This window comes from Urocitellus parryii, chromosome 7, assembly GCF_045843805.1.
Source record: "Urocitellus parryii isolate mUroPar1 chromosome 7, mUroPar1.hap1, whole genome shotgun sequence".
NCBI lineage: Eukaryota > Metazoa > Chordata > Mammalia > Rodentia > Sciuridae > Urocitellus > Urocitellus parryii.
The window spans coordinates 143,647,132-143,665,020 of NC_135537.1; the positions used below are offsets into that span (position 1 = coordinate 143,647,132).

Sequence of the window (17,889 nt, forward strand, 5' to 3'; positions counted from 1 at the left end):
CGCTTGAGCCACATCCCCAGCCCCCTGAATTGTATTTCTCGTTAAACAAAAAGTAAGGGCTTGGTGAGTCATGTTCCTAGACTTACTTCTGTAGAGGAGAAAGCAGAAGGCCATTGTCGGTCATTTTGAAAGTTAAAACTCAGCACTTAACATGAATTTACAGCCATTTACGAGTTGCTTAGTTTTACAGGCTTGTGTTCCTCTGAACGTCCTGAAGGCAGTGAGAACATAAGACTTCTCATCTTCTAAACAAAAATCATTATCAAATGAATTTATTAAAGAGCTATGCAGAACAAATATGTGTGTAACTACCCTTGGCTTCCATGGGAATTATAAATGGCTAGCCGAGGGCACTGTGAATTGATTCAGAGTAAAACAATCTGAGGTTTGTAATAAATATACAAAAACTAAAATCAATGAGTAACTCTGATAGGAAGAATCTCTGTTTGCATTCCTTATCTTACAGTTTGTTTGTAAAACTTATGTACTTTATTTCTTCACACTCTATTTAAAAACTCTGGCATTTTTCATCTAAAAGAAAAAAAATACTGGCAACTATCTGTGGACAAATTAATGAAGAAAAGTGGTGGCGGGCGGGCACCAGTTCTGCAGCAGCTTTCCATCAGAGCTAACGTTTTATCTTGCAGCTAGTGCATCTATTTTTGAAGCTTATGTAATTTCTTATACACTTATGATTTATTTGCATATTGACTTAAAAGCTGGCTTCATCATCCAAGCCAACTATTAATCAGACCAAAAAAAAAAAAAAAGTGTATCAGGTACCTGCAGCATGCAGGATGCACAAATCTATGAAATGGTGTAGTGGTACTAATCTTTCTGTGACTGAAATTACGTGTTTAAAAAAGAAGCTACAATCTATTGAGAAAAAAAGTGCTATGAGTTTTTTTCTGAGAAGAAAAATTGTAAATACACTAGCAAACTTTTGAGAGAAGCCACAAAATCATCTCTGAAGTTTCTGAGGCAATACATTTTTTTTATTATTATTTATTTATTTTTGATAACAGGGATTGAACCCAGAGATGCTTAACCATTGTGCCATATCCCCAGCCCTTTTTATATTTAATTTAGAGACAGTCTTGCTATGTTGCTTAGGGCCCTCACTAAGTGACTGAGGCTGGCTTTGAACTTAGTGATCCTTCTACCTTAGACTCCCCAGCCACTGGGATTACAGGTGTGCATCATCACCATGTCCACTTAGGCAACACACTTTTGAAGTTTAGAATTTATGGGAGCAACAATAGGCCAAAATTCCACAATTCTAACACACATATCGATGTAGGACTCAATGAAGATATTCCTCAGATTTTTATGTTTAATTAAGTTAAAATTTTTAAATACAAAAAGAAAAAACAATCTGGTATAATTCAAATAATCCTAAACAGTAATCCTATGAACAATTATTAACAACTGCAATTTCAAATGCCAAGGCTTGAATATACAACTTCACAAAGTAGTTGTCTCAAACATGATCAAAAACCTTGGGCAAGAGCTTCTTTCATGAATTCTTCAAGGACAGCTACCACATTTTTGGCTTCAGGCATTTCTTCGTGTTCCACTTTAACAATCTTCAAAAGGATATCTCCACTACCACAGTTCTTTAGGAACATGTAACATTTAAACAAAGCATAATGATTCATTTCTGCCTGTCGGATAAATCTCTTCAAATTGTTTGTGTCTTGTATGGCCTAGAAAAAGATTACCTAGTTAAGTATGTGTGTAGTGGGATAATAATGAAGCTTGAAAAATATCTCCTATCCAGCTGAGAACTCAATATATGTTCTAAATTGTTTGCTTTTCATCTTAAACATTTCTATCACCTTTATTGTTAATATGCTTTACCCTTGGCAGAGCAAAATCTCATATGTAAGTAAAAATACTTAAAAATCTCCTAAATAAGGTGACAACACTCCCATCAGAATTTTGAACCACTTTTTTTTGTGTGTGTGCTTTGCAACTAAAATACATCAGTAAGCTTCCTTAAATAAAAGCAAGCTTTCAACCCAATTTATTGGAAGTGATGAAATTATATGTATGCAGAAGCTACTGAAAAATTAAAAGCCTTCTGAAGATTCGTTTTAAGAACATCTTGTTTAATAGACATCACAACTGCAAAACAGATTTATTATTCTATCACGGGTACTAATTAAAATGCAGACAAAAAACTGTATGTGGCCCTTGGCACACAGTCAATTAATTACCTTTAATTTAAAGTTCTCCAGTACTTGTCGGAAAAGAAAAGGGTTACCCCCTTCAGCACCATTTAAGAAAGCCTGCATCCAATCCTCGCAAAACCGGTTGCTTCCTACAAAATATTTAGAGAAATTAAATAAATAAAAACGCTATCCTACAAGACAGTTATTTCTTTTTCCCCCCCTTTTTTTATTTCTTTTAGTTGTAGCTGGACACAATATCTTTATTTTATTTTTATGTGGTGCTGAGGATTGAACCCAGGGCCTTGCACATGTTAGGTGACCTCTACCACTGAGCCACAACCATAGCCCCAAGACAGTTATTTCTTTATAACAACATTTATACTGAACTTTTCAAATATTAAATTTATTATCATATTTATTTGTAATGACTTTTATAGTGATCTAAAAAATAGTGTGCTCCCCATATGGCTAAGAAATATGAAGAGGGCTAAAGCACCCCCACCTTCAAGTATGTCTCAATCATATCCCCTTCTTTCCCATCAGAAAGGATTATGATTCCCATATATTTCTCTAAAACTTTTGCTATATCCCTTTGTATCTCCAAGTTATTATTTTGCATATGTTAAAACCTTTTTTTTTTTTGGGGGGGGGGTACCAGGGATTGAACCTGAACCCATGGGCATTTGACCACTGAGTCACATCCCCAGCCCTTTTTATTTTTTGAAACACGGTCTCTCTAAGTTGCTTAAGCCCACTCTAATTTGCTAAGGCCGGTCTTGAACTTATGATCCTCCTGCCTCAGCCTCATGAGTTGCTGGGATTACAGGCATGTGCCACCATGCCCAGTCCTTTATGTATTTTTTTAATGGTTTTTCCACTGAATAATATGTTTGAGAGCTATACTAACATATGTCATCTCTGGTGCATTCATTTTCAACTGCTCTATAATGTCCCATAACATGCAATACCAGTGTATCAAATTCTTGCTGTACACGTTGATTTCCAATTTGTTATAATTTTAAATAATGTTTTCATGAATATTTTTGTATTCATCTTCTTGTGCACATATATGAGTTTCTCTGTATATCTAAGAATGGAATTTCTAGGCATGACTTAATTTCCATGTTTCTAGAATTATTATTGTTTTCAGCAAGTTTGGGATAGCCATGAAAAATTGTACAAGGCAAGAAGGATGTTTGTATCCTTTATTCTCAATGCAAAAAGAGGACCTCACAAGAGGTCCAGAGTTTATGGCTCACCTGCATTGGAGAACTGAGGCTGGGAGCCACTGCAATCGATGACTACAGACTTATGCTGCTCTTCTGTCATGGCCATGCACAAAGATGTCATGGTGCCTTCATGAATTAGTCCCTGAAGACTGGCCACACTCAGAAACCTGCCAAACACACAGACTTTTTTCACAAACAGTATTGGACTATGGGAGGGAGAAAACTAAATCATTCTGCACTGGAAGGGGGAGGGTTTAAAAATGTATAAGTCAGGCTTGCTGTGGAAAAGATTCTCTCTTTGCAAAAACTATGTTCTTTACCTGTTAATGTCTCTCTTTGTTTTTTCATCTGATTCTTTAACCTCAACAGGAGTATAACTCAAAGCCTATGAGAGAAAAATAAAGCCTGATTGATATGTCTTCCAGTTTCCCTTATTGAGCAGCCACTCATGACTAAATGTTACCATTCCCAGTAACCACCTTACTAGACAATGACTGATGGGCATAGCCCACAAGCTCTCCAGAGAGAGATGGTTTAGCAGCTAGTTTAGCAGCTCCTTGCTAATATTTTTGTATAGTTAAAATCACTTTAGAATTTTGTTTTCCTTTTCAAAATGTTTTGGAAATTACCTCTCTTAGATCAGTTCAAAAAGTAATTATTTAAAAATGTTTTATCCTATTAGGAAGACTCAGTAGGCATTTGCAATTCAATTTTACCTTTGTAATATAATCTTCTAGATCTGAATAAATTAAGTGTGCTCTATCCTGACAGCAAGCATAGTTTAAATGAATATTCAGGGGAAAAAGAAATATTCACAGAAAGTGATTTGTCTCCAGATAACCCAAACTCTAGCCAGGATGGTGCACACTTGTAATATCAGATACTTGGGAGTCTGAGGCAAGAGAATTGCAACTTCATGGCTGGCCTGGACAATTTAGAGACCTTATCTTAAAAACAAAAACAAAAAAAAGGGTTGGGGTTAGCTCAGTGGTGCAGCACTTGCCTGGCAAGCATAAGGCCCTGGATTCACTCCCCATATCTCAAAAAATTAAAAACTCTGCCAAAGTGATTCTTGATTAAGGAAATGCTCTTGTTTGGGCAATACATACCGCATGTAGCAGAAAAGTAAGTTTCTCCTGAAAAAGAAGAACAACCCTTTGGATTGGGCAAACAACATCCTCAAACCAGCTGTTCAGATAAGCCTTGGTATGGTTTTCCAGGCCCCCTTCCTAGATCAAGAGAGAAATTATTTGCTTTAATACCGCATAAGCCTTCCTGTTAGTGGACTCAAAACATTTTCTTCACTGTACTCTTTCGACAGTGAAAACTGGAACAGACACCTCCTTTTTTTTTTTTTAAAGCTAATACTACCAGTTTAAAAAAAGGAATCGTGATATAGCTTTCCTGGGAATTTGAATTAGTAGAGTTCTATGCTATTCCTCACTGGGAGGAGTTGGGCATTCACATGGCTATCCCTCCCTACTACACTGGAAGTTCTTTCTTAATAATCCTCATTGCCCCAGCACCTGGCATAGTGTCTGGAACATGCATAGCAAGACTTATTGACTACTGACTAAAGGAATGTAAATAGATAATTCAGTTGTACTCAAAAAGTTAAGAAAAAGAAGCCGGGTGTGGTGGTGCACTCCTGTAGCTTGGAGGCTGAGATGGGAGAATGGTGAGCTCAAAGCAGCCTTAGCAACTTAGTGAGACACTGTCTCTAATAAAATATAAAAAAAGGGCTTGGGATGTGGCTCAGTGGATAAGCAGCCCTGGGTTCATTCCTTAGTATCAAAAAAAAAAAAAAAAGGAAAAAGTTAAAAAGAAACAACAACCCATCAAAACACTCAAAGCCCACTTGTTGTGTCAGACATGCCACCATGAACACATCTGGCTTTCGGCTGTGCTGCTTTCTCAAGACTAGTGTCACATAGGAAGAAGCTTCAGTCTGGGAAAGCAACATCCCCAGACTTGAATCCCTGGCTCACCCCTAAACGGATCCTTCCTTTCCTCTTGCAGTACCATAGAAGTACATGACAAGTAACAGGAACTATTGCTATGGATAATGGGTGATAAATTTTTGAGTCATAACTTCAACAACTGCTGCAAGTTGAAAGCATAGCTTCTAAAAAGGTTTGGATAAATTAGTCAATTTGGAGATATCTAATTCATAAAGGACTGATGAATAAAAATGCAATATTTCTAAAAATCTTTGATGTTAAGTCCAAGGACAGCTATACTATTGCGCAGCATGTCTCTGGTGCCAAAGGCTGCACGGACAATTAGTTCTGACCAGAATATAAATCTTATGTGCTTAGAAATCAGTAAAGGGGTATCCTCTTCCTCTCCAGACATGCTGTTGAATTTAACAGGTAGAAATCTTCATAGGAGTAATTCATCGCAAGCAGTCTTGTGAAACTTTCAACAATTATAGGACTATGTTCCCTCCTTTCCTTAAAAATCACCAGTCTACTAGCCTACAAGGTCAAGTTTTTAGAATTCAGGTGTCATTTCTATCTTCCTATATGACTTGACAAGTACAAAAGCCATGGTTGGTTAATCATTTCAGTCTTACAAAATTTTTAAATCTATCATCTTACCTCACAGTTCATGTTATTTTTTAGCCCTTGAATGTACTTGTCCAGTTCAAGCCTGAAAGTATGTTCTTAAGGAAGTAATAAAGAATGAATAATCAAGACAATGTCTTATCTCACACAGGAAATGTGAGATTGCTCAAATAACGTAAACTGTAAATTAGAACAAGCCAAGGCAAATGGCCACAGGAAGTATGAAATTCAAGCACATACATAAAGGCAGAGAAGCTTGGGGAGGGTAGTAGATAACTCCTCCACTTGCCTCCCACATTCTCCTTCCTGATTCCCTTAGACCAAAGAAAGGATATAGCTCAAGGCCTTTTTCAGAACCTCCTAAAAAACAGACCACATACTCTGTAGGGTTATATTCAGAGACCACTGTTGCTGTTTCAGGAAGCAGTTTTCCTTGTTGGAAAAGACAATAATAACAACCAACTCGATAACCTGGAATTCTGAAAAAGAAAAGAGTAAAATGTAATATTTTGATAACTCAGGCATCTTATTCTGTGGACTGGGCTGCATCTTTATTTATTTATTTTTAATAGTTTTTTTTTAGTTGTAATTGGACACAATATCTTTATTTATTTTAATGTGGTGCTGAGGATCAAACCCAGTGCCTCGCATGTGCTAGGCAAGCGCTCTACTGCTGAGCCACAACCCCAGCCCTGCTCTGCAGCTTCATCTAGCAACACCTTTAGACTGCCCACTTCTCCAGGGCTTCCTAGACTTATCAGTTTACTCTTAACAGCAGAGGGAACATGATTGTACACCCCAGATGGGCTTTGGTGAAAGCAGTCCCTAACACAGACAAACTTTTCTTTGAATTCTCCTGGGTTGTGTGCAAATTTCACTCTTGTTCAAGGTATACACATATTTACATGAATATAAACATATTCCTTGAAATTATGGCATTTGCTGGTAAATGGATGGAACTGGAGACTATTGTGCTAAGAGAAATAAGCCAATCTCAAAAAACGAAAGGCTGAATGTACTCTCTGATATGTGGATTCTAACACACAATGGGGGCAAGGGGGCAAGGGAAGAATAGAAGTACTTTGGATTAGACCAAGGGGAATGAAGGGAAGGGAGGGGGACAGGAATAGGAAAGACAGTAGAATGAATTGGACATAACTTTCCTGTGTTCATATATGAATACCAGTGTAATTCCACATCATGTACAACCACAAGAATGGGAAGTGATACTCCAAGTATGTATAATATGTCAAAATACACTTTACAGTCATGTACGTCTAAAAAGAATTAAAAAAAAAAAAAGAAAAGAAAATAAGCACATTCCTCTTCTTCCTCAAACCTTCACAAATCACTAAGCTCCAGGCACAGGTTCCAGGTTTATCCCATAGCCTCATGCTTGGGCCATGGCTTCAAACTCTTGCGTGTCAACTTCATGATCTAAAGCGAACCATAATCAAGAAGTGTAATGGAAAGACAACTAGAATTGAACTGAGAATGCCTATGTTTAAACGTGAACTCCAACAAGGTAACCAGTCCTGTAACCTCAGGCATCCCATTTAACTTCTCTGAGTTTATTTTCTCATTTGAAAATGCAAACAAAAGTAGTGCTATATTGGGCTGGGGATGTGGCTCAAGCGGTAGCGCACTCGCCTGGCATGCGTGCGGCCCAGGTTTAATCCTCAGCACCACATACAAAGAAAGATGTTGTATCTGCCGAAAATTAAAAAATAAATATTAAAATTCTCTCTCTCTTTCTTTAAAAATAAATAAATAAATAAAAATTCTCTCTCTCTTTCTCTCTCTCTCTCTCTCTTTAAAAAAAAAAAAAAAAAGTAGTGCTATATCTCCTCTTTGTAAGGAGAATTGTTCCAAAGTTTGGGAAAACACTTTATAACTGTAAAATACACAATTTTGGTTTTAGTAATTAACTCTTCTAAGTACAAAACTACAAAAAGTACATGTAGGTGCCAGTGTCTCCATGTTCAATTAACCCCATTCCATAAATGTTTACGTGTGAATCCCAGCACGTGGGCTCTCGGAAAACAACAATACACCGGGCAGTTCTAGTAGGAGAAATTTTAGAGTTTCTCATTACTTCTCATATTTAGCTCGGAAACAAAAACTCAGAACACAGCACATTTTATACTTACCTCAGCTCTACAGATGCAACATTACCCAGCCCTTCAAAGATGGCTCCTTTCGAAAGACGCTTAGCAATGAAACTCCGCAGCTCTGGCTCCACTTCAGATGGTAAATTAGTATCCACCAAGGAGAGGCTTAACAAATGAAAGACACACATTCCTTACCAGGGGACTAGGGCATTCACACTTGTGAGTCAGAAAGTATGATACCAAAGCCAGGATCTCCCTTAAGGACCTAAGAAGGCTACCTACCTAATCCACTGGATACTGCTATAGTCTGGATTTAGAATGTGCCCCAAAGGCCCATATGCTAACAGTTTGGTGCTACTGGAAGATAGTAGAACCTTTAAGAGGTGGGGCTTTGTTGGAGAAAATTAGGTTACTGGGGGCATTCCCTGGGGGCATGCCCATGATGGGGATATTAGGATCCTGGCCTCCTCCCCGCTCGCCTCTTGCTTCCTAGCAGCCACTAGGTGAACAGGCCTCTCTACCATGTGCTCCTGCCATGATGTAGTGCCAGAGACTCAAAGGCAATGGGCTGAAACCTCTGAGATCATGAGCCAAAATGAATCTTTCCTCCTTCAGTTGATTATTTCAGCTATTTTGTCAGTGATTGAAAGCTGAACAACAACAATGTGACCTCTAGGAATGTATGTCACCAAGTGTGACTTATTATCAAACAGTTTAAAATATTACTCTCTCCAGCTCATTCAATTCTGCAGTACTGGCACTCTGCTGGAATCTTTTTTTTTTTTTTTCCTTCGGTACTAGGGACTTAACTAGGGGCACTTGCCACTGGACTATACATCCCCAGCCCTTTTTAATTTTTTTTACTTTGAGAAAGGGTCTCACTAAGTTGCTGAGGCTGGCCTGGAACTTGTGATCTTCCTGTCTCAGCCTTCTGAGTAACTGGAATTACAGGTGTGTGCCACCACTCCTGACACTCCACTGGAATCTGTTTTTTGAGGGGAGGGGTCACCAGATAGATCTCAGGGGCACTCAAACACTGAGCTACATCCCCAGCCCTATTTTGTATTTTATTTAGAGACAGGGTCTCATTGAGTTGCTTAGGGCCTCGCTGTTGCTGAGGCTGGCTTTCAATTTGTGATCTTCCTGCCTCAGCCTCCTGAGCCGCTGGGATTACAGGCGTGCACCACTGGACCTGGCTTCCACTGGAATCTTGAGCCCACTGATTCTCTTTTTATTTTTTGAAGGATTTACGCATTTTCATTTTTTTTAATCTTTATTTTTATGTGGTGCTGAGGATAGAACTCAGCGCCTCACATATGTAAGGCAAGCGCTCTATCTCATACCACTGATTCTCTTTTGACAGTCCCTCAAGTTTCTCCTCTCCTCACTTACTTTCTCCTTAATTAGCTTAAGTTTGCTGGTCAGTCATTATAATCACATCCCTGCACACATTCTTCTTTTTCTTCCTTTCAACGTTACTGAGGTATAATTGATATATAAAAATTGAGTACTAGGCTGTGTTTGTAGCTCAATGGTAGAGCGCTTGCCTAGCACTTGTAAGGCACTGGGTTCAATCCTCAGCACCACATAAAAATAAATAAATGAAATCAAGGTATTGTGTCCATCTACAACTAAAAAAGTATTTTAAAAATTGAGTACGGTGCACATTCTCCTTCAATGAGCGATGGTCTGGCATGTGCGAGGCCCTGGGTTCGATCCTTAGCACCACATAAAAATAAATAAACAAAATAAAGGTATTGTGTCCAACTACTTCTAAAAAATAAATAAATATTAAAAAAAAAAAAACTTAAAAAAAAAGTAGAGAGAACAGTAAGTTCTCATGTTCCCATGATCCAGTTTCAACAGTTATCAGCTCATGGTCATCTTATTTCATCTTTACACACATATTATTCCCCCCATCCCAGAAAATTTTGCAGCAATGTCCCAGAAATGATTTCATGCATTAATTTCTCACTATGTATTTCTAAAAGATGAAGATTTTTTTAAACATTTATTTTTTAGTTTTAAGTGGACACAATATCTTTGTTTTACATTTATGTGGTACTGAGGATAGAACTCAGTGCCTCAATGTGAGGCAAGCACTCTACCACTGAGCCACAACCCCAGCCCTAAAAGATGAAGATTGTTTTGCTTTGTTTTGTTTGTGGTGTAGGGGAGCAAACCCAGGGCCTCATGAGTGCTAGGCAAGTGCTCTACCACCGAGTACATGCCAGCCCCTGGACTTTAAAAATATCTACATATATACTATTATGACACCTGAAAAACTCCTTAAATCATCCATTTTTCAATATTTTTGTACTGCATCTAATTTTGCATTGTCAATGTGAATTCATTCACGTACAACATGTCAAAATATATTCTACTACTGGGTGCAGTGGTATACACCTGTAATCCCAGCAGCTTGTGAGGCTGAGACAGGTAAATCACGAGTTCAAAGCCAGCCTCAGCAAAAGTGAGGCATTAAGCAACTCAGTGATGCCCTGTGTCTAAATAATATACAAAATTGAGCTAGGGAGGTGGCTCAGCAGTTTTAAGTTTTAAGCAGTTTTTTAAAGTTTTGAGTACCCCCGAGTTCAATCCCCAGTATCAAAAATGACAAAAACAACAACAACAAAAAACATTCTACTGTAAAATAAATAAATATATTTTTTAAAAAGGAAAATGGTTAAATATGATTATGACTATTACACCGTAGTTTCTCATACATTTACAGATATAAAATTTATTAATAAATCTTTAATTTTACATGTGCTTTATTAAAAAAGGTGCATTCATTCATGCACTTAATAACAATGTATTAAACATCTACCCTGTGCCAGGTACTACTAAAGGGACAAGACAGGAAGACAAAAATGAGATAATCTCTAATGTCCTGGAATTTCCATTCTAGTGTATGGTAGAGGAGCTACTAAAGAATATCAAGGGATGGGGTTGTGGCTCAGTGGTAGAGTGCTTATGAGGTGTGTATGAGGCACTGGGTTCAATTCACAGCACCACACATAAATAAATAAAATAAAGGTACACTGACAAGTAAAAGAATATTTTTTAAAAAAAGAATATTCAAAGGGAGGAGGAGAGGGTTTAAATTCAAATCTTTTAAAATTTTTCTTTTAGGGCTGGGGATGTGGCTCAAGCGGTAGCGCGCTCGCCTGGTATGCGTGCGACCCGGGTTCGATCCTCAGCACCACATACCAACAAAGATGTTGTGTCCGCCGAGAACTAAAAAATAAATATTAAAAATTCTCTCTCTCTCTCTCTCTCCCCTCTCTCACTCTCTCTTTAAAAAAAAAAAATAATAATGCTTTCAAAATATCTATTTAAAAAAAAAAAAAAAAAAAAAAAAATTTTTCTTTTATATATTTTATATAAAATATAACATATTTCCTAACATGTTATTGTATTTTTAATACCTTTATTTTTTTTATTTTTATGTGATGCCTAGGATGGAACCCAGTGCCTCACACATCCTAGGCAAGTGCTCTACCACTGAGCTGCAACTACAGCTCCTTAAATTCAAATCTTGATATCAATCTGATATTGAAAATTTTACTGGAGTTCTAACCAAAGAACAGAATAATTCTTTTTGGTTAATCACAGAGGCACTATCAGTATTTGGATTTGCCCCAGCCTCTAGTGAATGCCCCAATGAGAGAGAGGTTCCTAAGGAATAGGAAGAATTGATGGTTTGACTCTTAGGAAGTTCAGTGGAAATAGTGTACCTACTGACATCTACAGGCCAGAGATGCACAGAAGATAAAACACATTAGGGGGTGTGGGTAAGCTGGTTTTACCTGAAATCATCACCAGAGGGAGTTTCCAAATTTGTGCCACTTGGGCTTCCATCATCACTGTCCCCACGTTGCTGTGCCAATCTGCAAGCCAAAAAAGCAACAATTTTGCTATCAATTATGGGCTCCAAATCAGATGGAGTCCTTGCAAGCAGGATAGTGCAAGGAGTCACGTAAAAAACTGCAAGGTTAAAGTGCATGGGTCCTCTATTGCTTTGCTGCAAGACAGGGAAAACCCATAACAGGGCTGACAAGCGCCTTTCTCTTGCCAGGCTACCTTAGGGGTGGAGGAGAGGCCTAATAAATTAAAGAAGCGCCTCTTTAAAACAACCACCACCAGAATTAGCAGGGCCAAGAGAGCCCCTGGAACATCAGCCAGGAGGACAGAAAAGATGCAGCAAGGACAAAGAAACCGGGGTGTGGGGGGTGTCAAAAACGGGGAAAACTGGGGAGATAGTGACCAGAGGACAGGGGATGGGGATTGAAATTACTAAGCATGCAGGAACTGTCCTAAATAAACGGCCGGGGCGAGAAGCCGGGCTGAGATGACACAGGGTCAGTAGGAGAGCAGGAGCTAGGGAAGGCCTGGCAGAGAAGTCCAGGCTAGTAGCCAGGAAGAACGGAGTGAGAGCTGGAGGGCCCTTCGGGCCAGAGACCGTGGCTGGGAGAGGAGAAGATGGCGTTTGGGAACTGCCAGGCCGCCAGGGCCGGGAAAGGGTGTAAAGCCGGGCAGCGGGCCCGGGGATTAGGGGGACCGCAGGGGCGGCCGGGCAGGCCAGGCCAGGCGCGGGCACCTGCTTCCGCGGTAGCTGTAGAGACAGTAGTGGCTGCTGGGCGGCGGCTCGAGTTTCCGCTCCTCTGCAGAGCCGCCCTCCTCGCTGCTCTCTAGCTCCTTTTCATCCCCATCCAGCGATTCCTGCAAAGACGGGAGCATTGCGGCGGCCTCCGAGCAATTCAGTGTCGCCGCCAAACCGATCCCCCGCGGCCGTACAGTCCTCGGTGGCCAGGCTCGACCGGCTCCCCGCCCTCGCACACCTGCGTTCCGCTGGTTTCCCTGGCCCCGCAGCCTGGAAGCTGGCCCGAAAAAGAAGGCGTTTTTCCGGGAAGGACCCAGCAGGCTTCCTGAGTTCCCCCTCACCCAAAAGCTTTTACTTTCTTCTTCTTCTTCTTCTCTCTCTCTCCCTTTTTTTTTTTTTTTTGGTAATGGGGATTGAACCCAGGGGCACTTAACCACTGAGCCACAGCCCCAGTCATTTTTATTTTGGGACCGGGTCTCCCTAAGTTGATGAGGCCCTCCCTAAATTGCTGAGACTGACCTGGAACTCAGGATCCTCCTGCCTCAGCCGCCTCAGCTACTAGGATTACAGGCGTGCGCTGCCAATCAGTTTTCATTTTGATGTTATTTTTATGGGTTGATTGATTATTGATTGTGGTGCTGAGGACCAAACCCAGCGCCTCTGACATGCTAGGCAAGTGCTCTAACACTGAGCTGTATTGGTAAGACCCTGCCTCAAAATCGAAAATGTGTCTCAGTGGTTAAGCACCTCTGGGTTTAATTCCCAGTACCAAAAAAGTAAAATAAAAATAATCCTAAATCTTATTTAATAGAATTGTTTTCTTAGTTTCAGTTTAGTTATTCATTGCTGATACATAAAAATAAAATTTGTGTATTTCTATTGTATTGTGAACACTGTCAAACTCTTAGTAGTTCTCAAGAGTTTTTATCCTTAATTCCTTAGGATTTTCTGTATATAAGTATATTCATTTGCTAGGACTGCCATAACAAAATACCAGAGACCGAGTGGCTTAAACAACAGACAATATTGCCTCATAGTTTTAGAAAACAGCACAGAATCAAGGTATTAGTAGGGCTGGTTTCATTTGAATGTTGTTGGGGAAGGATCTGTTCAGACCTTTCTCCTTAGCTTGTAAAAAGCTGTCTTTCTATGTCTCTTCATCTGGTCTTCCCTCTATGTGTATCTCTGTATCCAAATCCCTTTCTAGAAGGACACCAGACATATTGGATTAGGATCACCATAATGATCTCACCTTAGTTTGATTATCTCTGAAAAGAATCTATTTCCAAATAAAGTTACATTCTGAGGTACTGGGGGTTGAACTTGCCATCCTCCTGCCCCAGTCTCCAGAGTTGCTGGGATTACAGGTATGCACCACCACACCAGGCTGCTTTTTATTTTTTGAAGATTGAATATGTGACTTCCTGCTCCCATTTCTCTACTTCAGACTCTTTTCTTCTCTCACCAGGGTTGCTGTCACATTCTCTAAGACTTGCCTTTATCTAACTTCTGACAAACCACTATCCAAATGGCAGCAAGGATGATCTTTCTAAAACTCAAATCTATCCAGGTGTTATGGTACACGTCTGTAATCCCTCGGGAGGCTGAGGCAGGGGGATCCTGAGTTTAAAACCAGCCTCAGCAATTTTGTGACACCCTGTCTCAAAATAATAAAAAAAAAAATGTGGAGAGTGGATGGTCATTAGCTGATCCTGCGGCTTGGGCAGAGCCAAACCCAGGAAACATTCCTTGCCAAAGGCAAGGAGTTATCAGCCTTGACTCTGGGCTCTAATGCTAACAGTTATAGGAGGTCTCAGGACAATGGGTGTCCTGGGTGCAGCAGGATAAGTACAGAATGCTCTTAGCACTGCAACAGTATAGCAGGATAACTGCTGCAAATGTTTCTAGTTCTGTAACTTTTTAGTGCACAAAAAAGCCTCTGACAACTTACAAGCCTTGAGCAATTTACAATGCCCCTTAGTTTTAACTTTCTGATTATATAATAAACTTGTGAAGCTAGGTCTGGGTCACTGTTCCTCCATCAGAGTGCGGTTTCCCACCTTCTCATGAAAGTATCTCTGTGTCTTTTTTGTCTCTTGTGTTTTTCTTCATCTGCTGTCACCCCTACTCAAAAATCCTTTGTTGATGCTGTGCGGGTTGAAGCAGTTGCCGCCCAGTGAGGGACTAAAGAGTACAAGGGAATTCAAACAGAATCAGAGGACGAAACGCTTTTGGAACATGCACACAGTTTTTGAGATCTCGACATTAGCAGTAATCACCGTCAAACTTCAAGGTAAGGAGCGCATATTTGTAGCAGGTTATCAGTCGCTGGATGTAAAACATGGGAAAATCGGGTTCTCAGAAGAAAATTCTTTATGTACACTTAATGCAATTCTTGAAGATCGAGGATGCACTTTAAAAAGTAAACAGCTTGTTACATTTTTTAAATTTGTTGATAAAAATTGTCCTTGATTTCCAGAGGAGGATACTCTTGATTTAGATACCTGGGGGGGGGGGGGAGTAGGAGAGCAGCTGTGTGCTTGCTGTATTAATAAAGGTTCAGATAACATTTCCGTGTCAACTTTTACTATATAGACATTAATTAAGGACTGTTTAAATCCTATCCAAGAAAAATCAAGATTACTTTCCTCTACCAAGGCAACAGATTCAAAACAAACTTTAGATGGGTGTCAGAAACTAAAGTCTTATCTGCCCTTTGTACCTTCAAAGGTTGCAGCGTTAAGCTCAGCTACAGGTGATAAATCATTGCCCTTACAATATAGACAAGAATTAAAATCGGAGGTGAATCAAGATCAATGCCAGCATGCAGAGAAAGATGTTTCTGTTAAAAATAAGGACATTACTAAACACTTTGCTACTGTAATTCTTTTTTAAAAAATATTTATTTTTCTAGTTGTAGTTGGACACAATACCTTTATTTCACTTATTTATTTTTATGTGGTGCTGAGGATCGAACCCAGGGTCTCACACGCATGAGGCGAGCGCTCTACTGCTGAGCCCCAGCCCCAGCATGCTACTGTAATTCTTAGAGAGAATTTTTTTTAATATTTATTTTTTAGTTCTTGGCGGACACAACATCTTTGTTTGTATGTGGTGCTGAGGATCGAACCCGGTTCATACGCATGCCAGGCGAGCGTGCTACCACTTGAGCCACATCCCCAGCCCTGTAATTCTTAATGTATATTCAGTGCCCTCTACTTTGGGTGCCAATCAGAAATGTCAACTGTTGCCTGACATGGTGGTGCACGCCTGTAATCCCAGCAGCTCAGGAGGCTGAGACAGGAGGACCGCAGGTTCAAAACCAGCCTCAACAAAAGCGAGGCACTAAGCAACTCAGTGAGACTCTGTCTCTAAATGATATACAAAATAGGGCTGGGGTTGTGGCTCCATGGTCGAGAGCCCCTGAGTTCAATCTCTGGTACCCACCTGCCAAAAATGTCAACTGTTTTCCTGTTCTTTCCTTTGTCTCTATTTCAATTGAGCCCATGAGAGGAGAGAAAGCTGGGGAAGATATTTTATGCTTTCACATTTTCCCTGTAATTGAAAGGTATGATACTAATAATTTTGGACAAATATTACCCATATTTGAGCCTATTCCTTTTAAAACTGTAAAGGACTTTGGAACAGCTTCTAGCTGCTATGGGCCAACTTCTCCGTTTGTTATTAGTTTGCTTGAAAATATCTCTAATGAAGCTGTAACTCCAAATGATTGGCAAGCTCTAGCTAGGCATATTTGAGTCCAGGAGATTATCTAATGTGGAGGACAGACTGGATGGAAGCCAGTGTGACCAAGGAACTTGAAATCAGTCACATGGTATAAGCACTCCTGTGGAAATGTTAACAGGAACTGGAGCTTTTCAGAAATGTACAAAATCAGCTAAATTATACACAAGTTTATCAGCAAATAAATATATGTACAAAAAAACATGGAGGAGTTTACCAACTAAAGGAGAAAAACAACAGACATCAGTAAAATTAGACAAGGACTAGATGAACTTTATGCTGATTTTATGGCTTGTTTATATCAGACTACAAGTAAAATTATTACAGATCCTGATGCTGGAAACATTCTCGTAAAACAATTGGCATAAAACAAATAAGACGTGCCAAGACATTGTGCCTTTTTTTTTTTTTTTAAAGAGAGAGAGAGAGGAGAGAGAGAGAGAGAGAATTTTTATTTATTTATTTTTTAGTTCTCGGCAGACACAACATCTTTGTTGGTATGTGGTGCTGAGGATCGAACCCGGGCCGCACGCATGCCAGGCGAGCACGCTACCGCTTGAGCCACATCCCCAGCCCACATTGTGCCTTTTTTGAAAAAAGGGTACTGTGAGTGATTTTATTCATTTAGGTACAGACATCGGGCCAACATATATTCAAAGGGCAGGTTTTGCCACAGCATCAAGAGGCTTTTTATCTGGAAAAGCAAACAGATATGTTCAAGGGACTTTGTTTTAATTGTGGCAAGTCTGGGAATTACACTAATAATTGCAAACAGTTCTCTGTTCCTGTAATGGTTAGTGGAAGGAGGGCTCTCCAAGGCCATCAGAGAGATGCTCTTGATATCAGCGAGGTTATCATTGGGCAAAAGAATATAGATTAAATATGGACATCCTTTAGTTTCTTGGCAGGGAAACTGTCGAGGGGGCCAGCCCGCCACCCCAACAAATAGTGGAGACACTGACACACCACCACAGCTGTATCAGCTGTGGCAACCAGCAAACCCACAGTGAGAGATCTCTACCATGCCACCCCCAGAAGCACAGGATTGGACCTCCGTCCCACTTCCAGATTTGTACTGACCCCAGAGATGGATCCTCAGGTTATCCCTACAAGGGTTTATGGTTCCCTGGCACAAGGTGTTATGGAACCTATTTGGGGATGTAGTTTAACCATGAAAGGTTTTCAAGTGTTACCAGGAGTCACAGGTCCTGACAATCAAGGGGAAACGTCATGGCTTAAATGATTAATACTATTGTTCAAATTCTTCCAGAGATTAGGATGGTGCAAATTGTTCTTTTACCCTACAAGCTAACTGGTAAAATTCTTTCCCCAGAACCTAAAAAAGAGGTGTGGCTCCTCCAATCAGGTGTACTGGCACAATTAATTAAACAGGGGTGTCTACAACTTAATTTTCAAGATACTGGAGCTGATGTCTCTGTCATTGCCCTACAGCAATGG

At 39.9% G+C, this 17,889-nt stretch overlaps 1 protein-coding gene across 2 annotated transcripts; it reads right to left on the reverse strand.

Annotated features, from left to right (window-relative positions):
* Positions 1-973: 973 nt before the first annotated feature.
* C7H17orf75 (chromosome 7 C17orf75 homolog) lies at positions 974-12,898 on the reverse strand. 2 transcript variants are annotated; one of them, XM_026388861.2, is made up of 10 exons: positions 12,685-12,898; positions 11,894-11,974; positions 8,121-8,246; positions 6,306-6,449; positions 6,004-6,061; positions 4,513-4,632; positions 3,724-3,788; positions 3,434-3,570; positions 2,220-2,323; positions 974-1,616 (listed from the first exon to the last, which is right to left on the reverse strand). In XM_026388861.2, the coding sequence occupies exons 1-10, from the start codon at positions 12,822-12,824 to the stop codon at positions 1,491-1,493; spliced, it is 1,101 nt and encodes a 366-aa protein (XP_026244646.1). In that variant the 5' UTR covers positions 12,825-12,898; the 3' UTR covers positions 974-1,490. The 2 variants fall into 2 exon arrangements, with proteins under 2 accessions (XP_026244646.1, XP_026244645.1); XM_026388860.2 differs by having other exon boundaries at positions 974-1,706; positions 12,685-12,896.
* Positions 12,899-17,889: the final 4,991 nt, after the last annotated feature.